The sequence below is a fragment of the Lepisosteus oculatus genome, chromosome 5, assembly GCF_040954835.1.
Source record: "Lepisosteus oculatus isolate fLepOcu1 chromosome 5, fLepOcu1.hap2, whole genome shotgun sequence".
Lineage (NCBI taxonomy): Eukaryota > Metazoa > Chordata > Actinopteri > Semionotiformes > Lepisosteidae > Lepisosteus > Lepisosteus oculatus.
Genome location: NC_090700.1, coordinates 17,375,792 through 17,400,841, shown reverse-complemented (window position 1 = coordinate 17,400,841; position 25,050 = coordinate 17,375,792). Strand labels below are relative to the sequence as shown.

General features: G+C 38.2%; 1 protein-coding gene across 6 annotated transcripts in view; it reads left to right on the top strand.

Moving 5' to 3' along the window:
• The window catches only part of LOC107076750 (microtubule-associated tumor suppressor candidate 2-like), a 206,970-nt gene that overhangs the window by 158,230 nt on the left and 23,690 nt on the right, over positions 1–25,050 (top strand). For all 6 annotated transcript variants that reach the window (XM_069190185.1, XM_069190181.1, XM_069190182.1 and 3 more), the window contains 2 exons: positions 2,759–2,857; positions 13,715–13,926. In XM_069190185.1, the coding sequence (XP_069046286.1) occupies positions 2,759–2,857; positions 13,715–13,926 (311 nt within the window). The remainder of the gene's footprint in view (positions 1–2,758; positions 2,858–13,714; positions 13,927–25,050) is intronic.

Genomic DNA, 25,050 nt, shown 5'->3' with positions numbered 1-25,050 from the left:
CGGTGAGACCGCAGCCGATGATCTTCTGGGCCATATTGACCATTCTCTTCAGTGCCTTTCTTTCTCGCGAAGAGGTGTTGCCATACCACACCTCGAGGCACCCTAAAGAAATAAAGGCGCTGCTGAGCCTTCTTCATGATAGAGTCAGTGTTCACAGTCCAGGTTAGATCTTTAGAGATGTGAATTCCCAAAAACCTAAAGCTGGTGACTGTTTCCACTTCCGTTCCATCAATACTGAGTGGGCTATGAGTGTATGGCCTGTGTCTCCGAAAGTCCACTATTAGCTCTTTCGTTTTCTTTATTTTCAAGTCCAGGTTATTGCTATGACACCACCTAAGCAGCTGTGCAACTTCATCCCTGTAAGTTGACTCGTCATCATCACTGATCAGTCCTATTATAGTGGTGTCATCTGCAAACTTAATGATGCGGTTGTTGCTGTGTCTTGCTGTGCAGTTGTGAGTAAATAAGGAGTACAACCTTGGACTCAGACAGCAGCCTTGTGGGGTTCCAGTGCTCAGGGTGAGTGGTGTTGATGTTTTATTGCCTATCCGCACCACCTGTGGTCTCTCGATAAGAAAGTCCAGCAGCCAGTTGCAGACAGAGTTGCACAGACCTTATCCCCTGAGCTTTGTCACCAGTTGACTGGGTATGATGGCTAAATAGCTTTTACAGCACTTTTTTCTACAGTATATACTGTTACTGTATATATTGAAGTCTTGTGGAAATACAACTGATTGTTGGTCTGAAACGAGGTGGAAAACCATGCGTGAATGCACATTGATATAGTTCTCCACCTCTATGCCTTGAGCTGTCATTCCTATTATTGTGGATTCAAATCCTAGGTGAATCATTGCTGATACTGGTGTTATACCCTGGAGCAAGGTATTTTATCCAAATTGTTCTAGTTAATACCTAAATATAAGTATGGTGAAAATGGGTGAAATATAGGTTTTTTGGGGGAAAGCACTCCAAGTATTTGTAATAGTAATAATTAGTATTAGAAAACCACAAAGGTCTGACAAAAACTTGGCTTGTTGCCACATCAATTGTTGAAGCTCATCTGTCAGCTAAAACGCAATGTTGACAGGTGGAACCGAACAGTTGTCCCTGTACATCTTAAATTCATATTTCATTCTCACTAACCTAAACCTGTATAATTTTTCTCTTTGCTTATTTGTTATTTTTTCTTATAAAGAAGAAATCTACTGGCAAGCTTAACTTCAACTTAAATGGTGTTCTACTGTATGCTGTTTACAAATCATGGTCTCGGGTATTTAATTCTTCCTATCAAACACCATCATAGCTCTGAACACTACTGTGTAAATTAGTACCCCAAGATCTTTGAAAAAATAAACATCAACAGGTGGAACTTAAACCCGGAAAACTAAATGCCTTCGTCACACATTAAAAACCCCACACAAAGGTCAACAGGAATATTGGTTATCTTAGTAAAATTGTTATAAGCCACAATACCTGTAATGGAAATCAATTATTACCTGTATAAATGCAAAGGATTAATTAAACTTAACAAAATTCCCGTTAAGGTTTGGATGCTGGATAGATTAATAATAAAAATAATTCAATAATAAAATATCACTAAATATTTAGAATTATTACTAAATGTTTGTATTATTTGATACAATATTATAACTAGAACTGTCATTTTGATCAGTAAATATGCCTCATTTTGAGGTTTAGTCAAAACATTGTTTAATTTGTACACTTTTGATTCAGTGTTTCCAAGGATAATTCGGGCAGTAAAGTGCATTAACTTTTTGCTTGTGGTATTATTGTGAAATGCCTTTTCACAAAGTGGAAGGTTTCAGTTGTCCCACTAAGAAAGGAGGAATTTGGAACTATATTTATTTTCACATGTCTCTCTTATAGTTGCCAGATAACAAATCAACCAGATCTTACTTTTAAAAATCCACTTTGGTTTTTCAGAAAATCTGAAAAATCATCTCATGTCAATTATTTGATTTTATATAATGAAAATCCATCTGTAAGGCAAAAGTTTTCGAGATGGATGTCCTGAGAGGCACAAAAAGGTTAAGTAAAAAAGCTCTGCTCTGTGTAGTTCAACAGTCTTTTCACAGCAATGAAGAGCTCTTACTTCTGATGGCTCCTAGGTCATGAGGTACAGTCAGGGTTTTTTTGAGGGTTTTGGGTTTGAGGAGTTTGAGGTTCAATTTGCTACTCTTGAGCAAGGTACTTCATTCAGATTACTCTCTGGAGAGCTGTGTAAGTGGGTATCCAGGATATTATAAATGAGAATTTGTTTCAATTGACTTGGTAAAATGTATTGAGCATGCAATTATATCTATAAAGAGATTGTGTATATATTCTGGTATATGAATTGGTTGAATGCAAAACAAGGTAAATTATACATTTAATTTGCAGACACTCGTGAATTTAAATTAATTCAAAATCAGATTGGATATTACAATAATGAAGTATGGGTGTTTTGTCTTCCACTGTGTATCATAAATAAAAATAGAAAGAATGGCTGAGTTTAATACTTCTCTGCTTACAATTAACAGCTTTGTGCTGAGCTTGATATGAAGTCAGTTGCAAAGAATGATGAGTAATAAAATGAACCCATTGTTAGAATGGGTTTACACACAGTTTAGCCGTGTCCTGCTCCCACACTTCAAAAAGCAGTCTCATTACAGTATATCATTTGCAAGACTTATAGCACGGGGACAACAAACCTGTTTCATTAACCATTATAATAAAGACCATCCTGTGTATTTTACAGCTTCGAGGAAGGAGATACAAAAAGATGTTGAAGTCGCCAAGCCAGCAATTTCATCCCCCAAGAGATTTGTGGTGGCTGCCTCCAAGCCCCATTCCCCAGGTAATGTTCCAGACCTGCAGTACCAAGAGATAATTTACCCTTCAACATTAAATCAGTAGACCTGCAAGTGACCTTGAAGTGCTAAGTGTTCAACTCAGGTTTTGAACTTGCCCACAAGATACATCAATTTTTATCCAATCTTTAAAGTTTGATGTCTTTTTTAATATACTATTGTATTGCGCTCTATTACTCCACTAAAAAATCTTTTAGAAAGGCAAAGTTTCTTGAAAGCACGGTGTGTGTCGTAGGAAGAGGTTGCTAATGCTATTGTATTTTAATTTCTTGGGGCTTGATAAGTCATACCGGTGTCAAGGCCCAAAACTAATAATCACTATATTTTTGCTCTGTATTTCTTTTAAATGGAAACCAATAGGTGGAGCTCTAGGGGAGAAGTGCCCCCCCTCCTCTATCAAACAATTATCTCTTTTCTATTTAAACCCTAACCCTGCTAGCACACACATCTAAAGTTTTTTAATTAAACTTACCTGAATTCTGAGCACTAGACCTATAATGGCTCGCAGACCTTATCCTCCTCTCCCCTGTAGCCGATGCTTCTGCTTCTCCCATCCAGCCTCCCAATTTTACGCCGTTCAAAACGCCACCACACCACCTTGGGTACGCCAACTCATTTCTTTTACAAGGACTCTGGCCTCTTCCAAGGCTCCTCAAATCTCTGTTTGACAGATGTATTCCTATTCCTCCTCACTCTGACCATTTAGCCTTTTTTCCTACTTTTATGCGATTCCATTACAGCTCAGCCAGTCCTCCTCCTTCTCTCAACTCTCCAGTTCTGCCTTTTCCTCCTCCACAGCTACCCAACTCTCTAGCAGATTCTCTTCTTTCTTCTAACAGCTGAGCTACAAAAGGTTTTCTCGTAGGCTCCTTCTTAGAGTCTCCTCTTCGTCATTTTGGATCACCCCCTTTTGGTATTGCTTTTCGTAAGCTTCCCAGCAGAAAAGCCTTATCACTTATATGGTTAACTTTGCAGCTCACCTTCCTCCCGACACCTGTCTCTATTTTCATTTCAGATTTTGAAATTATCACTAATGACTTGCTATCCTAGTCATAAAATTATGATATCCGAATTATACCTCAAGCCAAATCTTTCTCCCATCCTCTCGCTTTCTACAACTGTCGTCTCTCAATGCCTGTGTTACTATATCAGCTGACGCTCTGAAGGAAATCAGACTGTGGATCTCTACCCCCGTCTTCAGAACTGCCTCTCTCTTCTACAAGAATTGGTGTTCTACTCTGCATGACCTCCCACTTTTCTCTAATGCTTCTGTCGGTCTTTTAGTAATATTCAATGCTTAGTGTTTTCTCTCTTCTTGTATAATTGTCAGCCCTTCTAAAGCTCTACCCTATTGTTGCTGCCATCCATCTCTGTGACACCTCAGGACCAGTGATCAATCTTATTTCTGATATCAAATCCACTACTTCCATTACCAATAAAGGAAGATCATCTTCCCCTAGTTTCAAGTTTCCTTCACCATCTCACCTGGATTTCCTTCAGCTCTAGCAAGGATCACCTCCCTGGCCTTTCCAATGCTCAACCAATGCTTTTTACCATTATCGTTACCCAAATCCGGCATCCTCATGCACATCTCAACTCTTTTCCTCTTCATGTTCCGAGTGCAGCATTCTTTTGTCATCTAGAAACAAATCTCCACCCAGCTTCAATGGACATGTTACTACATGCTTTAGCCCCATCTGCCCACACAGCCTTCTCTTCTGTCAGGACTGCATACTCTACCTTTATCCCATTCCACGGGCTGCCTGTATTTCCATTTTAACTTTGCTCCTCTCGCTCTTTTCCAAGTGCAACAGGATCTTACCTCTGGGATTCAGTTCTGCCTCACATTTCAGTCCCTTTAATGTCCTCACTGCTTTCTATTCCAACACTCCATCTTGCACTTCGTGGAATCCAGAGACAGCACCTCTAAGAGTTCTTTCCAGGAAGGCTATCTCCTTCATCATCCTCCGCCTTTTTATTTCTGAGACAAGGCCATTTTACCCCTTCAAGGATGCTCTTCTGGATGCGATGTATTTGACTGCTGCAGATTCTAAGAGCCACAATTCACCAGTTTGTCTGTATTCTGTTTTCCACCATTGAGTGACTTGACTTTTATTCCAGCCTCTCATTTTTTCTATGATCCTCTATCCTGATCCACTTTGTTGTAGATACTTCAGTACCTAGATACATGTTTTTTTCTCAGCCGTGAGTTTCAATCTCTAGCGCTGTTCTCAACCCTCGGTTTACTCTTCTTGTTCCTTCAGAATTGGAGCTGCCATCTCCACTGCCCAAGCTATCCTGAATATTCAACTTATTTAAACATCCAACTCTGCACTCCACCTTTACATCAACACCACTCTCTCAGGCATTTCAGCTACTCATTATCTATTGTTAGTACGCCTGGAGTGAGGGCGTCTCTTCTATTCTCATGTTTGTTTTAATTATGAATTGACACACATTTTGTTTGTCCTCATGGGTGTTGGGAGGGAAAGTGTTGGTCCAGGGTCCACTTTGGAGGGGTAAGTGAAGCTCACTTTCCCGAACTCAGGATGGCAGCGCCACATTTACCGTTTCTGGGGAGGTTCTTAAGAGCGAGCCAGAGGGGACCCCCGGCCACATTATTCTAGGAAACTCTAACTTGCTCATTCTCGTTCCCTCGGTCCCTTGAGGGTGTATCCCAGTTGCGAGGCAGCTCCTCATAGTGACTCTATCCCCTGAGGGTATATCCTGGTCGTGAGGCAGCACCCCTCAAAGCAACCCTCAAGGAGACAGGGGAGTCTTCCTCTTCCCTTTCTATCCCCTGAGGGCATAGCCTGGTTGTGAGGCAGTGCCCGTCAAAGCGACTCTCACTGACTCTTCCTTCCCTACCCCTGAGAGCCTAGGTCCCAGTCATGACGCAGCACCTCTCAAGTGACTCTCTTCGAGTCAGGGGTGTACATGTTTTCATGCCCCGGAGGCTGCCGAGTCAACCAACTCAGCCGGCCACCTGGGTTCCCCCCATGTCCGGGTGCTCTTTTTCTACTTTGCTTACCCCTGCTTCTCCCCTTGAATTGATGGACAAAAAAGTCCGAAACAGAAAGTGAAATACTTCTTGGTGCTTTCTTCTTATCCCATTCTCTCTGCAGATGATTGTGCTCGGTAAGGAAGGATTGTTTCATGCAGTAGCAGGATTTTCATGTTCTTTTACAGTGACAAAGTACTCTGCCTACCTCAATAGTTGAGCTCATCATATGACTGACACAATATCCTAAGAATCCTACAGACAGAATATGTCAGCCTTCAAATGTTTTCTTTGGAAAAAAAACAAGTCATTGTCTCAATGAAAAAAGTGCATCAGTACGTACTGTTTCTGGTTTTCTAATAAAACATGGCAAATGTATTCCTGTTGGACCCAGAGATTCTGATCTCTGTTTGTTGCAATTTTAAGTTGAATAGGTTTCTGTTAATTTGTGTTTCAGAAATAAAATCCTTCCTCTGTTTGGGTTGAGACACCCAGCAATGATGAATTCTTTTTGAAAAATACAAGTATTTCCACAAAATGTAATGCTGAAGTTGTCTGTCAGCTTGTGTTCTTAAGTGCTGCTGACAACTGGCTGTCACCAGTATGCTCAACAAATGGTGACGACTAACTCTGTATAATTGGAGATGTATGAAAGAGCGGATAGAAGGGACTGTGAATATGGCATTACACTTCCCCAGGCTACAGCTGTTGAAAAGAGCCTGTGATTTTTCTTTTTATGTTTTCATGCTTTCATAGAGGTCCAACAAATTGAAGTTCAAGATGCCAGCATTAACTTGGTGAATCAGGGCCTATGTCTTTGAGGCTGCTTTTTGTCTGACATCACTCGAATGCTAGACAAATTTCTTTCTCCAAACCTCAGTTGGATGGAAGTACCAATTCAACCACAGCTCTCCATATAAAGTATACAGCAGCATTGAGAATGTGCTCATTCTCCACAGAATGTGCATTTACATGATTATTATACTTTTCCTGACATCTTTACCTAAGAAGACTTAAATTCAGAACAATGAATCTAAGAAAAATGATTTGTTGCTAAAATGTAGAATGGGATTAATAATCCAATGAATATCCAACACTACAGTAATTCACTATGATACAGTAACCGCATGGAAATCACAGGTTTCAGAAAAGCTAAATCTTGTGGAAGTGTTGGTAGGTGGTTATCAGTCCTAGGTATCTTTTTTTCTCTTAAAAATAGATGTTACTTTAAAAATTCAGTGATACACTCGGAACTCAGTTGAGCTGTATCATGGAAAGGTTAATGGATCTAATAGTTTGCCTTTCCCATTTTCCTTTACATGATTATAATATCTAATTATGTATCACTATAGTAAAGACAGTGACTCATTCTGAAGTGACGAATATCATATTATTCATTGTAACTAACTGCTCCTTCCCTCTACTGACCCTGAAAAAGATCCAAGTCTAACCATTTGACAGTGGTTAATTTTGTTCTTCAGATCCTCAAAGCAGTTGAATACCAGCATTTATTTTGTAAGTTCCATGATGAAAACTATAATAATCTTCATACTGTATGAGTTCACAAAGTCTTTCAAACCTTGAGTCATAACATTTAGAAAAATGTAAAACAGCAGAAGTTTCACAATTTCATTTTATTTAATTTTTCAGTTATCAAGATACATCTCTGTTCTCTCATTTTTATATTAATTGCTTTTTGCTGCTTTTTCTCTGCTTGTTGCACCATTATTCACACAGTTCACAATTCTGAAGTTTGAATTTATGTACCTCCGTATTATTTCCTTTTCTCATTTTCATTTATTTTAGGCTTCTGCCTTTTCTCATCGACATGGCTCCCTATTTCAGATTTGTAACACCCCATTAACGTTGTCCCGTTGTCATAGCAATTTTCTGTGGAATAGTTCATGTTGCAATATGGCAGAAGCCGCCTTTGCATTAACACCCAAGCTTATCAGATTACTGCCTTTTCTTTACAGTTCGTAATTTGGGCAACAGAGCTAAAGGCAAATTACAGTCTTGACACAGTAAGATTCAGTTTCTTTCACTATTACTTAGAAAGGGTTAGAAATCAAACTCATTTATATGACACTGCATTCACTGGTTTTTAGCTATGTTTTTTTAGCAAAAAGGATATACTAACCACAAATACATTGCTTTTCTAAGGGATAGCAGAACACAGCTGGTAGAGGGGCAAGCTGTGAAGAGAAATTGCTCTTGTCTTCGTACCGCTGTCTTGTCTGCTTGCCAATGCCAGAGAAGGGTCAACAAGCTCAGTGAAATTTCATGCATTGTGACAAATATCAGGTTTCATCCATTCAGCAGCTGACAGGCCATTCTCCTGGCAGAATGTTATGCAAATGTGCTTTGCAAATCTAGTCACCTTTTATAAGCACGGGTTTCAACATGCAGTATCTTCCAAGACTTTAATTTGATTCATGTTTGCAGCACTGTCTTTCAGATGTAGATTTTCTTTTCTGGTCAATGACTATTTTACTAAAAAATTAAAAATATTTAAGTAACTTATCTAGTTACAGCATCTCGTTTAGGTGACTAGGCGCCGATCATGCAAATTAAGTCCACAGTCAAATGGGGATTAACCTAAAGAGAAACACCAGACTACATATCCATAGGTAATGTCCATCTCCAAGCCATAGCTGCTCATCAAGCAGGAGCTCATCCTTGTTTCTGTGGCCTTAAGCAGACAGAGAACATGAGACTACCCCACTCCAGACAGGATGCTGGTCCCTATTTATGTAGCAGGGTGGACTGGAGCAGTTGTGAAAGTTCAAGTAGGTAACTGCGTCAGCCTGCGTAGGTTGCAAAGGGACAAGTAAAGGTTTATTCCATGCTGAAAGGAAGTTCGACACATCTGAAGAAAGCTCCACCGGTGAAACATTGTGTCTCTTTTCTTTTCCTTTCATCATGGAATAAAGTACCTCTCTCAAGGTACAACAGCAACAGAGACTTGAACCCACAAGCCAAGAGTTATGAGACCAGTTACTACTGCATTATGCTGCCTTGGCCATAGGCCATAGGAGAGATTATACTTATTATACTCACATCAAGTAGTTTTTTCCAATAAAAGACCCTTGATTTTGAGAAGATGCCAAAACTGAGATTAAAGAAATACAACCAATAGATTTACCACCCCAATTTTATTGAACACTCTTGTTACATCACAATGGACAGTATTTTTTATAAATTCCTTATACTACCTTCCTAATATATTTTGTATTGGAAAAACATTAAAAACATTAACCTCCATGTTGCCCTATTGTTAATTTGAATCTCGTAGGCTTTTTAAAAAATGAGAAAGACATTACCTCTGTTTTTTATATAATCCTGCAACATAAATTACAAATTAACATACTAAGGCATATTTTCCCTTTCCCTGTTAATCAATAACAGGGCCTATAAATCACTCTTGGTCAACATCCCAGCTCCATAAACTATTCTTAATTTCCATGAGGCAGTTCAATAAACCATTCATCAGAATCAGCAAACTTGTTTATACAACAACATTTATTGTGTAAACCTGTTTTCTGTGCTTAAAGCATGACTTTGTTTCCAAGCTATGGACTTTTGCACACTGCTGACACGTTCCCTTGTTTTACAGCAGGATATGTCTTGCCATTACACCATAAGGACAGCACTGACATGCACTATTACACTCGTTACACTTGCTCACTGTGTCACATACCGTTGGCTGTGCCTTAACAGGATCCTTAAAATAGATGGGTCCAGGTTAATGTATGCAACAAACACATATTCAAAAAAACACCCTAGTGCCTTCATTGGTAGTGCCAGAAAAAAACAACCAAACTCAAAAGAAAAATCCTAAGCTCTTCTTTAAGGTCCTGCCTACAATTCAGGCCCCTAACTAAAGCATCCACTCAGCTAAACTGCTTCCAATCTCCAAACAAAACTGTTACAGTTCAAAAACCTTTCCAAATAAAGAAAGCGGATACTATCATACTATTTATGAAGTAGTCTGATAAAAAAAACACAATGCCAGTGTTAATGGTCCTTTGTGACCTGCACTGTTTGCAAGATTTGCACACATCTTTTCTCAGACCTTGGTGATGTAGACTCATTTCTAAATAAGCAATTGTAAACTGCAGAATATATGCTGTGGCTCATTCTAGGAGATAGTAGGCTTGATGTAGTTGTGAATTAAGATTGACATACAAAGTGGAAAGGCTTGGATCTGTGTCTGCAGAAAAGGGATATGAATTAATGAATTGGAAAAGAAGCAAAAATGACAGACTAGGTTATTAAATCTTGTTGAGTCATGACAAGGGAATCGTATGAATTTTGTTGTGTTGAGGATTATTTTGGTGAGGTTATGCTACAGAATAGACTATGCATTTGGATAAATTGCACAACAACAAATTTAAAAACATGGAGGAGGCAGAAACACATTAGCATTTGGTACTTTTGCGTTATGCACCTTGCAGAGCCAGACACAGATGATCAAGAAGTGGGCTGATCTGTAGATTACAGAAAGGTGCCTAAGGCAAACAAGAATTACTCTGTATCTGAACACCAAAAGGCTTTTTTTTAAATTGTATTTGGGAACTTATCTCTTTTAATGTTTTTTATGGCTATAAATGGACGGACAGTGTAGGTTTAGCTATGTTTCACTGTTGCAGATATATTACCGTAAGACTGAGCAATTACCCAGTTTCCTCACCTTGCTCAGTTACAGTGTCCTGATAATTTTTTAGGGTTCAGGTTTTTTAAAATTTATCAACAAATGCAGAGCTAATCAGCGGGGGAGCATTATGCCTTTGTAGTAATAGAGAGTATAAGCAGTTTTTCAAATCCACTTGTTTGAAATGATGGACCAGAGTGATAATGAAAACTGACATAAATATGCAAAGTGAATTCACCACAGTCCTGTATTGGATAAAGCAAATGCATGGATTGATGTACAGTAAGTAAACTCATTATCAGACAAGGGGCTGTAAAGTGAAATATAAAACCTGTAGGGGTGAGCATTACTTTTTCTATCAGGCTCTCTGTCTGATTATTTGCGCGTAGTAACCAGCATTGACAGGAGAGTGGAGGTGTGGCTGGTTACCACAGTAATGTCAGCCCGCCCCACGGTACTGGAGCCAGGGCAGACATGACACAAACATTCCTACGTTTTTGGGGGTTTTGTGAAATACGGGCCCCAATGTTGCACTATAATGTGTGAATAGTGTGAAGAAACCACTTGAAATCTGCAAAAAAACCAAAACATTTTGAGCACTTTAACCATTTCCCTGCCTCCTAGGAGCACAGGCCTGAGTAGATCAGGAAACAGACATATAACAACAAACAACAGCAGCTATAATAATTAACAGCAACAACTGTTGCATCCCAAGCCAGTGCATTGAAGATCAGCGTCTTTTCGGAATTCAGCCACTTTGTCAGCGTTATCATTAGTACAGTTTGCCATTGCAACATTCTTCAAAATGAAAAAGGTAAGAAAAAATCCCAAAGGCGTAGCATTTGTGTACAAATAAGAGCAGTCTGGGGTGCAACATTCAGCAACCTTTAAACAGATCCCCCATTGTCTTACACTTCAGAATCCAGATGTTAAACCCTAAAGAAGGCTTTAGTTTGCTACAGCCCTTCCATTCAGCCACATGCTAAACACGTATTAACTTTAATTGCTTGGGTAAATGTAACTTAATGCTGCTTTCATGACTATCGTGCGATTTTATCAAGTCTGACAGAAGCTTGAGAGGCCCTGGATGCATTGTGACATCAAACAGAAGAGCTTTCAGCTCCACTCAGTCATGCCTTCCATATTCAGTGTGATCTGGCAGCAATGCTTGGAGGAAAAAAAAAACTGCAAAATGTAAAGTAGTTTGTGTTTATCCTGTTATCTTATTTCATACCTGCTTGTTCTTAGGGACTCCCTGTTGTGTTGTTTGATTACATGGTTATTTACAGTGCCAACCCATCTGTTCCAGGAAAAGGGACTTTATTGACTGTGCAAGATATCTGTTTTTCAGCAAAAAACAAACATTTGTTTATCACTTTTAAGTAAACGTATTTTAAATACAGCACTTAACAGAAATGTTCACCCCTTATTTTGTTGGTCTCCCATTTTGTTGCATTACACATTTTTCATAGGTAATTACATTCTGAGTAATAAATTAAATGTCAGAATGAATCTGGAAAATATATCAGTCTATATAATATATAACGTATATAAAACCAAACTAATTGCAAAGAAAAATCAAAACCTACAATTTTTTGGTTTTAGGTTGACATAATTACCACCCCCTTTAATATGACAAACCTAAATTAGTTCAAGAGCACAAAGTTACTCTGACAAGTCACACAATAGGTTAAAGAGCCTCTGTCTGTGTGCAATAATCATGGTTCACATGATTTCAGAATAGATAAACTTGTCTTAGTAAGGACTTTTAGTCAAGTAGTGAATTTCAACCAAAGATTCAACCATAAATCTTTAAAAGAAGGATAGTGGTTTGAGATACCACTATGAGCCCAAGATCGATTTTGAAAGAGGTATAGAATTTAGTGGTTCTGAGAGAAAGAGTCCATACAAAAATCCTGATCATTCCACAAACCAAGCCTGAAATAATTGCAACAGAGCATTTCATTGACACTGCGAACATGTAGCAAAAACCTGAATCAGAAAATTTGCACCAAGACTTGAAAATTGGTGTCCAGCAGTCCAAAGTCAAAGGTCTTTTTGAACAATTTGAAAAGAAGAAGGGGAGAAATTAGTACCACCCCAGTGTGCAAAATTGGTAGAGACTTGTCCAAAAATATTCACAACTGTATTAACTGTCTAAGGTGCTTCCATCATATGTTGATGCGGGGGCCGAATACTTATCCAATCAACATATTGTAGTTTTTTTTTTACTTTGCACACTTTTACTTTTTATTTTTTTGTACACATTTAACATCTTTCACTCACAAATGTGTTCAATTTGAGAATTCAAATTTTGTTTAAAAAAATATCCTGTTTAAAAAACATGTATATCTCCTGTAGCATTTAACAAAAATTTAAGTTAATTTTTTGAATTGAGAGATGCAAGTATTGCAAAAATGAGCATTGCAGAATCTTCGTGAGGCATTTGTCAGCCTTTGATTCTCAAGGTGTGGCAACATTGCACATTTCTATCTTGTTTACTCACAAATAACACTGTGGAGAGCATTTCTTAGTTTATAATCTGAAAATAAAGTGTCGGTGTAATCACACAATAGTAACTTGGAATCATTAAGAGTACACACATAAAAGAGTTTTTATTGTGGGTACATTTCTCATAGATTCTTACAGTGCTAAAGTGGCTGAATTGAGCAGCACTCAGACGAAACTCAAGTAACAGATTTTTCTTGTAAATGGTGTTTCAGGCTGTTAACTGAGTAGCACCTAGCTTCCCATGTGAGTGAACAGATAAAAACATACATTTGAATGAATGAAAGTGATTTGTAAACTTTTTAGATAGCTCTGTATTTTCTTCCTTTTAACACTGCTACCTGAGCATTTCTTCACCTTAGTGCACCTGTAAAGTGTTTCTTTTTCTGTTGGATCCAGAGAGGAAACTGATTATTCATAGGAATGCCATTTTAGCCACACATTAACTTTTAGTCTCATCTCTCTGTGTGTGGACTGATTTCTGAACTACCTGTACAGAAACATATCCTAATACAGTTTTCACGCCAAATGGCTGAATTGCCTGAAATGGCCCAGACTCCTCTGCAAAGGGAATCTTGTATAGTAGAGCCCTCTGCCACTTTGTTGTAGATAACAGGGCAGCGACCACTCTGACTCTTGCGCCAGTTGTTCTTACCTCCCAACACTCTCTGCCTCTTTCAGTACACACACGACAGAAACCCGGTGCCCCACGGAATGCGATTTCACCCAAGTCAGAGCCCCACGCGCGGGAGGCGGAGAGGCAGATAGTGCAGAAGCTGAAGGAGAAGTGTGAGGAGCAAGCCCGGCAGCTACTGAGCCTGCAGGAGGAGCTGAAGAAAGCCACTCTGGGCCTGGAGGTCTTTGCCATCACCACACAGCACTTCTGTCAGAAGGTAAAGGTGTTAAGTCACAGCCCATCTCTAAGGATGCTGAGCTTTCCAGAAACAAGTTTTTAAAGAGAACATTTAGGGAGGGCATGCAGCGGTAGTTGGAAGAAAACCTTTAACTTAGAAGGAAGCAGATTACATAACTAATCAAGTAGCCAAATCACACCACCATCACAGAACACTGTGTAGCTTGTCATTGTCACATTTTGTCATTAGCTCCATTTGAACATAATTGAAATAAATTAAAACCATTATGAGGTCACTAGATTTGACAGTGGAGAGCCTGGATTTGATCTGACATATTGCTAGTTGAATTATTGCCTTTACCTTTACAGTGTACAAATGGTACAAAAATATTTTTGTTTTATATGTTGATATGTATCCAACATATCAGAACTGAACTGTTCTCTAACCTTGTCTCCAAAAAAACAAAACATAAATCAGACATTTATCCGTCTTCTGAAACAAATAAACGCTCCCAAAATCAGTGTCACTCTGTGATACCTGTGGACATTTCTAGACCATAACTCATTTCAGAACATCTCAATAAAGGCTGCTAACATGACAAGACCATGTGACCCATGTAGCTTGCTTGGTTGTTTAGAAACTTATCGATCTGAAGGCTGCATTCAACTATTCCTAGAAGGAAGTCAGAGTATCAGACTTCCTCCTGGTTTCACTACACTTTATGTTTTAGATTGATTAGGTGCAATCAGACTCTTTTCCCTTCCCTGTTATTTACAAAATACTGGGTCTCCAGGTACTGTTTACTGTATGTGTAGGTGATGAAAGGGATCATGTAACCTTTTAGAGACTTTTTATGGAAAAGCTTTACTGCTTCATAAATATAATGTGGTATTCATTTGAACATATTCTTCCAGCGTAGGATATTCCCAGTCATACTTAATTGTGACCATCAATAACAAAAATGAAATACTTGCAGGACTTAGGTTGGCCTTTTTGTGGTCTCAGAGTATTATATACAAATCTGTAGAGAACTGCATTGTAGCTTACTAATTCTCCAAGTGAATTACTCACAAGCTGTTCATTGCAATACCTTCTTTTTTTCCATTTTTGATTTATTTAGTACAAGCTATTCAAATATGTTCCTATTATTTACCTGTAACCGTTAAGACTACATAAGGTCCAACTATATATCTACACCTAAAAATTAACTGAAACCCCTTACCAAATAAGCTATCCCATGAGAAGCCCACACTTTGCAATGCAAGAAATTAAATTTTGCTCGTTTAATTTAGAATTGCCAATTATTTTTTGTTCTGCTCGCCTGATAATGTGTTTTTCCCATCATGACTTATATATGATATATCTGAGAACCTCACATCCCATCACTCAGCTAAGAATTAGAATTGTAGGCTTCCTATCCACCCACCTTTGTGGGACATTTGGCTTTTAAAACATCACAGGTAGCACAGCTCCATACCTTAGGTTGATTGGAGGAGAGGAATGGCTCTTACTGACACCGCTGTATGCTTGAAAGTTCTCGTACTTTCAAGCAAAAAGTCACACAAGTGATGTATCACCAAGAGAAACCTGGTTAACTAATCCCAGCCTACCCTTGGCAGCACTTGGTCAATTGTCCTTGAGGCATGTCAGTCACAGTTGACTGGTTACATGACCCATAATCATAGTTATGACTGTAGTTACAGTCACAGTTGACTAGGCTTAAACACATAATCACAGGGCTCAACCTGCACTCTAGTCAATTATTTTACTGATTGAGCCAGCCCCGAGGCACACAGTCATGTGGTTTTAGATACTTATGCATTTGTGTGTGATCACATTTAAAGAACTCACACTTATTTTAAAGTGAAATGGTGTTTCAGCAGCTGCAGCTTATTATCAGGATCACTATAAATGCCTAAGGCTTCATATGTTATATTCGAACCTGTTTTTTTATAAACTTTGCAGTTGTGGCAGACAGGTCTGTATAGCATGCAGCACCATGCACAGGGAACATTTCAACAATTCGTAGGTGAAATCAGTCCGGTTCATTCGAAAGATAAAAGGATCACCTGCTCTGCCCTAGAGAAGCATGCCATGAATAGGGATTTTATGGGATGACTCAAATGTGACGAGTGCTGTTGTTTGGCGAAGACTGCCATCTGCTGTCTCCTTAACACTACTGCATTGCCTTTTCTCAATACACTAGGCACCCTTTGAGTAAAATGATGTAAAGCTAGTCTGCTTTCACTTGAACTTTCAGGTTTGTAATAAGAACATAAGAAAGGTTACTAAAGAGTGGAGGCAATTTGGTCCATTTAACTTGTTAACTTGTTAGCGGAAAAGGTGTAAATTAAAATTTGTTTATTGAGGAACAAAAGCAAACACTTTTCGTCATAAATTACTTATTCTGCCAGTTTGCATTGTTTACTGGATGAAATGGTGAGGGGATTTTACAACACATTTTAATCTGTAGTTTTAGTACAGTATTATGGTATAGGTTTTAATCATTATTTAATATATTCACTTTTAATTTTAAAGAGGATAATTACTGGTATATTACATAAGAAGTATTTTCCATATACTGTACCTAGCATACAAAGCAGTGAAAATAGGCCATTGTTTGTAGCTCTCCTGCTGGTGATACAATTTCAATATTGTTCCAGTTATCACTGTTGTAGACATGTTGTAAGGTGTACAATACAGTGGTGCTAGTGCGGACTATTAAAAATAATGCATCACATAGGATTGAAAGCAATTTTACAGCTTGCTTCTTTATTTTATAGCAAATTTTAGATCGTTATCGTTATATCATTATATCGTTAGTGTTTTTAAAATCACATCAAGTTACTTAACATGTGCCATACAAGAATAATGTAACAGTTTAACTCCTACTGCTGAAAAACATTCCTTAACAGAGCGGAAGAGCAGACTTTGGATGTTGTGAGAGTGGCTATAATGTAAGTACAGGTAAAGGTTCATTCCAAGATGAAAGGAAAAGGAAAAAAAACACAATGTTTTGGCTCTGGAGCCTGAGGAAGGCTCCACAGCTCTGTTTATTCCTTTGCAGCCTACGCATTCTGACGTAGCTACCTTCTCATATATACAGTATTAGTACAATACACTTGCTGTACCATAAGGCCCTTCATAGACAACCTCCACAATTTAAGTACACTGGCACACTAATAGTCTGCAGGTGACTCGTACGTCTTGTTAATCTTTGGATTTTGACAAGGTCTCTTTGGTATTCCATTTCAGGATAATAAATAACTGGTACTTGTACTGGCAATAAAATAAATACAGCTGAAAATAGCCAAACTTTATCTGTTTTTTGGAGAAGCATACATGTCAGTATTCTTCTTTACCTTTTCTCTTTACTGGAAAACAATGACAAATTAGAGTTCTGTGCAACCATAGCAATTATATCCTAAGACCTAATTCTGTTATGAGAGTACTGTAATATTTTCAGAGCTAGAATTAGAATGAGGCCATATTGCTAAGTGATTTAGTAGAATCCAGCTGGCAGATCACTCTGAAAAAGCCCTGACTGAGATTTTTAGATAAAGAGTTTCTTCTGTTGTATATTATTAATTAAAATTAATCCTTTAAAAGGTTTCCTATAGCAGACAAATTTGAAGGAAACTTTAAATATCATTGCTAATGAGTCACCTATCACAAAGGATTTAAGAATCTGCAATTTGGTTGTCCCTTTTTTATGTTTTCTGAGGATTATAATTATGAAAATGCACTTATCCCTGATGGGTGCTTTAAATGGCTTGTAACATGAGTCAGGTTGCGTCACTGAAGCTCTATGTGCCCTGCAGCTGATTGAAGGAGGTGAGGTGTTTGTATAAAAGCTTTCTATTTCCTGTAAGGATCAGAGGTCTTAAGAATAGAATACACAGTTTAATCTCAATTGTGAAGCAATGCATTCTGAAATAGTGTTACTACTATATAACTTGATATTGTTTGATCTCAGGATCTAAGCAAAGAGTGCCTTATGTGTACTGGAATGAGTGGTGACCATTAAGGAAATCCAGGTTGGTGCTGTAAATTGTGTTGGTAGCACTCTTCTCTCTTGAAAAGATTTTTCCAAAAGCCTGTGCTCCAGTCTGGGGAACCTTGCTGTAGGAGGGTATATCCTTCAGAAGTTAAATCAAGGCCTAGATTAGCTCAAGATTAGATTAGATTTTGTTCAGGCTGACTAAGCAATTGAACCATATTGGGGATTTGTGAATGGGCTGACTATGCTCAATATGTGTTTTAACTGTAGTACCGATGGTATCAGCTCCAACCATTTTCTTTTTCAGAAAAAAAAATGACAGCTGTGAACAAACACGAATATCATTTAAAATGTATTATTAAAGTATAGTTTTAGGCAAGATCTGCTGGTCAGCTTTCACAAAGCAAACCTTTAACCATTCTATTTGGTCCTTCTCGGAGACCTACACCAATCTAGACAGCTTAACTGTATGCTGATGTGCATCTGGACTCTGCTGCTAACACAAAGCCTCCATGACTGCTTCCCTTATCTGGATAAAATTGTGCCGCTTTCAACAAATACATATAAGCAATCTGCTGTTCTTGTTGTTTTTTTTTATCAGGACAGTAATAGTGGTTGTCACCCATGGGAATCGGTGATAGATTTGTAACATTGGCAACAGAATGAAATAATAAGTGCCTGTGTGTGTCAGGTGAAATTTGATTTGATCTGGTGGCAGGAGCTGTCCAAGGTCCTGATTGTTGTCCTCATGTTATCTGTTGAATTTTATATTTCGTCTCTGTAGTGTAAAAGAGATTGGAAGGAGGTAAAAGAAGGAAATAATTTCAGAGAAGCTGTTTCTATCTAAGAAACATTTTCAAGACATTCTGTTAAGATTGCTTTATTTTACTGTGTATAATATAGGAACATTACCTAGGGGGAATAAAACATTTAAAAAATTGTATTTATAATGATATGGGTATTTTTTAAATCAACCTCTATGTCTGTATGTTTCTTTTTAAGCTCTCATGTATTAATAAAGGCCTTGTTGTGCACAATTTATTTTGGTGTGTGTGATAGAGAGATAAAACAGATATGGCTATTGAAAAAACAGGTTGATTTGTTAAAGAAGTGCTATTGCCCAGCTACAGTAAATTACTTATAAGCATGGCATAAGTGTTCTGCCCTCCCAGAAAATAAAGAGTGACTCTGCTAGTGAGTCAGTCCACTATCAGCTACAGTTACAGCTGTAACAATTCCTGACATTAATTCAGCTAGATGTTTACAGGTGTCTGTGGATTATTTGGAAACACTCAACCTAATGCAGTTACCAGAGCTCTTCATAAGATACAAAGTATGATTTACTGTCTGTTGAAGGCTGAATAGTACTTCCTGCCCAAGTCCTTAAAACTGTCAGAAGTGATGCATTAGCCAGGTCTGATGTTGCCATGATTGTTACATTAGAGACAATCACATTTGTTGTGAGGGCACTTCCATCAGGGTTGTTTTTAATAGCACAACACACTGAGGTATCCACAGGTCTCCTATTACTTTACTGTTCTCGGGATTCACAGGACATACCATGTACTAACTAGGCTATTTCCTATACTGTAGACAGCATTAGTCGCAGTCTTTGAAATTTTGGTGTGACATTTGTTTACCATTTTTGACCATTGTGGTCTTCACATATAAATAAATTCAAAATAACAACAGTAATTATTTAATGTGTCGAGTATATTGTCTAATTTCTAATATTGTAGAATTACTAATTGTCTGAAACTGTCTAGTCTGAGTATAGAGCAACACACATACTGCAGGATTGCAAACATTGGACTCATTTGTGATCCTGCAGGGACCTACAGTATAACAATTGCTTATGACCATATGGATGACAGTATTTGCTCCTTTCTTTTCCTTCCATTTTTAGCTTTCCCTTCAGTTGAGTTCAACCTCAAAAAAGTGTTGTTATTGCCCCCACTGCAGTAAAAGAATTTTGAAAGTCATTGTAATTCAGTGCATTCAATACAGATCCAATAGAAAAATAAAGAGCACACCAGAGGAAAGAGGGGATGAAAAAGTGTTAGACTTTGTGATGGCTTTCTGATAGATGATCCCAGTGGAAGCTAATTTAATACTTCCTGCCAGTTATTTCCTCTGCTGGACTATTTACTCCAGGCTGGAGAAGGGGGGTAATGGAGAACAAGATTACAATGTATATTTATTAACATTGGACTTCCCACATGAGTAACATGAGCAATAATACTGCCTGTTTTTTTCCTGGTTTTTACTGCTGCCAATATGACATGGTTCCTTAGCAGAATATTAAGTTGAATCCTGCTGTATAAGTGTTGCAGTTAGTAGAAATGACAGCATTATGCTCAATGTGGAAACTCTCTTCAATTTGTATTGTAGAAACTCACAGGAGTGGTATTAAAGGTGAGAGGACTAAGAGGCAGAATGTGATAATCTCCGAGCAATAACATTAAATGTGTGCTTAGTTCCACTGTTAGAATCTTACAGTACTGTATATCAGCTATAGAAGGAGCAAAAGAAGGTCTTCCCTTGGACCAATAATCCGAAGATGATTACCATTCACTGTCTTTAATAATAAAGTTAAGAATAGTTATACTTTTATGGCTTTTTAGAGAATATTTACACTTTTAGACTGTAATAAGAAAACAAAGTAAAAAAAGGCATATAAACCTTGTTTTATGCCTTGTTTACCTTGCTAAAGAATTCCAGAATCTTACCTAGCTATTTCTTGAAGGAGCTTACTGATTCAACAACAAGAATGAGTGATTTGGGCCTGACACCCACGACTGCTGAATGTCTGCTGTGACTCACTCAGTACAGGTAAAATTGGTGAAGACTTTTTCGCAACACCTTAGGCCATCCCACATATTAATCTGTTTCTCAAAGCTGAATGTGAACTGCGCTGATGAGCCACCTTGAAGCTGGTTTAGGAAGTACAGATTGTCTCAGGCCTGTCTTCTGTTCATTTTAATTTAAACTGAGAACACGGTGTCATGTTTTGCAAGCTAATAAGAGATAGATTGTTGAAAATCCTTGGAGTCTGTTGAAATAACTTGTTTACTCAGGAGACTTCCTGAGTAATCTTCGCTAAAAAGTAAGGATATGTGTTGTAGCAGCTGCAGAACTCCGCTGTCAGAGCTTGTTAATGCTTCCCTGATCAATGGCAAAAAACCAGAGTTCCTTCTTTGCCAGGAGGATTGAAAGTGTCACAGAGATCCAAGTGGACTTTGACTTTGACACTCCTGGTGTTTGAGTTTTTTTCTGAATGTTTTGGTGTCCTCCCACCTACCAAAGACACTGGCTAGGTTTGATATCTATTCTAAATTTCCCCATTCTCCAAGACAATACAATGGACTGGTGTCCTTCCGAAAGACAGAGCAATCCATTTTCTAATTTCACTTTATCCAATACAGGGATATGGGGGAGCTGGAGCCTTTTCTGACAAGCTATGGGCACAAGGCAGAATATACCCTGGATGAGGTACCATTCCATCACAGGGCACACACAGATAGAGACGTGCACACACTGACACCAGAGCCATTTTTCCCAGAAGTCAATTATCCTACCAGTATGTCTTTGGACTGTGTGAGGAAACTGGAGCAACTGGAGTGAACCCATGTGAGAACATACAAAGTCCATGCAGATAGCAGCTCAGGAATTGTATCCAGGGCCCCAGGTAGCAGTGATAACCATTGTGCCAATGTGCCCAAAAACATGTTTGCATTCCATCTCTCTCTCTCATCACAATACTTGTGAAAGATGTAAGTGGAGTTCTGATCCTTTACTGGCTAATTTACAGTCATTTAAACAATCTACAATAATTACAGAGAGGACTGACTCTGTGCTTGATAAATATCGGCAGAAAATTCAGTATTAACAGAATGAAAAGAGATCCCAACTTCTACAGAAAGACAGGGACACATTGTGGTTAGTTTGATTTTTTAATGTCCAGGATCATGGGGTCAGATTTCAGAAACACAAGGAAATGCTGTTCCATGTCAAGGAAATAGCACAAAATGGAAACTCATACATAAGGCATAACAGGCAAAGTCGGTGCTGAGAGACACCAAGGATCTGAAACTATCTTCTTAATCCCAGCACGTGTTGTGATTCTTCGGTGGAGGTTGATGGCAAAGGTTCCATTCATGAAGCCAAAATAAGGAAAACACTTTTCATTACAGCACAAGTGTCACGCCCTCTGCAGTCAGAGGGCGCTCCGTCTCTGTCCTGTCTCTCATTTCCGGTTCTTGGCTGTCCTTCCGGTGTTTTTCTCTCTCTGGGGCTATATATTTCCGGGTCTTTCTTTCTGCCTTCGCTCAGCATTGACGTTCGGATGTCCTGAAACCCGCCTAGCACCAGGTCGCCCCACATCCACTACCTGAGGGCATAGGTTTCTATACGGCATTCCTTGAACAGCTGAGCCTGGGCTAACCCCCGTCTCGCCGCTACGCATAGGGTCTCCTGCCATTCTATGGTTCATCCCTTCCGACATCCGTGACAACAAGCATCTGGATTTCAATGCAGAAACTCTATTTCTGTACAATGGCATGTTGGTATGGAAAAACCTAGAAGGAAAAGTGAAAAATGATTCAGATTAGCATCAGGGAGCCAAGTGCTATAGGCCTGCACATTTCTTAAGTAGCACATCACATCCTTAAAAAGCTCTGGAGCTCTGGAGCTCTCTTGTAAGTGTTCAAATGAGGCAGTGCCAACTCACATTGGTCCAGTGATCATTTAAATCTAGAAATGCCTTTGATACACACAGCATGGAATTTAGGATTTGGAGCACAATATCCACTCTGATGATCCACTGGAATGTGTGAGGAATGTATATGTACAGTATATGTAAAGTGTACAGTAGATATAATCAGAATGATAATAGTACTACATAATAGGTGTTGAGTGATTATCATGTAATATAGAGAATGTGTCACAAGCCCTCAGAAGTTGAGGAAACATTCCACACAGTTATGTTAACACCTTTTTAAAAAGAACTCACGTTAAGTGATGTGTACCCTGACTGAAACAACGTTTGTGTATTTGTCCATGTCAATCATGGACATGCTAGGAGAGAGGAAATTCTAAACATGTCTCAAAATAAAAAGTGCACACATTAGGATTTTCTTAAATGCTTTCTTAAACCTTTTGTCTTTACTCTGCTCTGACATCCTCATGTTGTTCCTCTATTTCTGTCCTACTTTCCAGTACGAAGATCAAAAAAGGAATTTTGGGATTGTAATGACACCTGCTGGCCTGATGAGCATATGAAATACATATTAAATAAAGCAAGATTAGCCATGCTACATCAGAAAGACTGTTTTAAATCAGTGTTGCTTGGGAGCTGGAGAAAAACCAGAGGTGGGATTAACAGAGCTGGAATCAGGGTGCCTAGAAAGCTCTGTGGTCTGATTTTCTGCAAATATGGTGATGTATATATTTAGCTAAAAACAATAAACGAAAGCCTTTACAAAACCACATTTAACATATGACACAGTCTTCAATACAGTTAGATGCTATAAAAGTAAGCGGTTATTTTTCTGGAGCTGGGGCCAGGTGAAAGCAGCTGGATTAAGAACGTCATGAGCCAAACCACAGCATCCTTAGAAAAATAAAAATATTTTCAGCTGAGTCATAACGCTGACCATAACAAGGTCATCCATGACAGGAATGGTCATTTATGGTCATCCATACATAAGCAGCCAGATTCATTTTTATACATTGTTTCTGTCTCTAACGTACAATAATGGAGTCAAAAAGAAAATAATGGATTATATATGTAATAAGATAATGGAGTTAGAACTGAAAATTGCAGACTGTCTTAATTCTGAAAGAACAGATACACTTCTAAAGATATAGTATTCTTTCTGATTAAATGTTGCTATTGTAAATCTCAGTTTTGTCATAATTATAATTGTAAATGTACAACTTAATACTACTTAATTTTAGTTTCAATTCTGACACATCATATGATCCTAAAATCCTGAGATCGTGATATTTTGTTAAGAATATAATACCTGCTGTTAATGATCTTTGAAAAGCTCCTTCTGAATATTTTATACGTTTATATAAATACAGTGTAATAGTAATAGTAATACTCATTTACTTCAAAGTATGCACACTGTTTTCACAACTGTTTATCCATTTACTTTAAATTATGCAAATTGTTTTCACAGTAATTAGAAGCACAGTTTAATCTAGTTTAAAATTGGCTAGTGTGGCCAAATTGTTTACATCAAATGTACATTAAATGTATTTGCAATTGGGTAATAGTACAATAATTATTAGTAATTTAGCAAATTATTTAATCAAAACAGATTAAACTGTTAAACCAGAATCTAATACTGTGACAATTCAAATTGCCAATTCAAAGTCCGATGCCTATTCAAGTGCTTTTTAAACTATGTTGTCATTTCTGTGTTCTTCACACCAATTGTTTTTTTAGCTCTTGTTAAGTAGTATACACTAGCCATTTATCATTTCAATCAGTCAGTCAAAGTTTATTTTTCAAATGCACAACAATACAGTGTGCAGGAGTAGTTGCTGGCAATGAAATGTCTTTTCTATGAGCTCACCGGGGAGATAAATCACAAAATTAAAGTTACAAATTAAGTTTACATAATGATAGATAATAGTGCAATAGAAATTGAATAAGATAAACTCAGACAAAACTCAGTATAAGCAGATCTGCTATGTATCCAGGGTGTATACAATACATTATGTTCAAGTTGTACAGTATGCTGAGTAATGTAAACTGTACTGTATGTCCATGTAGCCATTATGGGTGATTTGCTGAAGGAACTGCAGCTTGGCTATTTAACTTATTGCTTATTGCCTTGAGGTAAAAGCTGTTCCGTAATCTGTTGGACTTTGACCGAATGCTTCAATACTGTTTACCGGACTGTAGGAGAGAAAACAGTTTATGACTGGGATGACTGGGGTCCTTGAGAATGGACCTGGCCTTCTTAAGACATCTAGCTGAGTAGATATCCTGGATATTTAATAGCTCACAGCCGGTGATGAGCTGCGCTGACTTCAACACCCTCTGCAGTACTTTGCGATCTCGGGCGGAGCAGTTCCCATACCAGGCAGTGATGCAACCAGTCAGGATGCTCTCACTAGTGCACCTGTAGAAGTTGGCCTAAATATGTGAT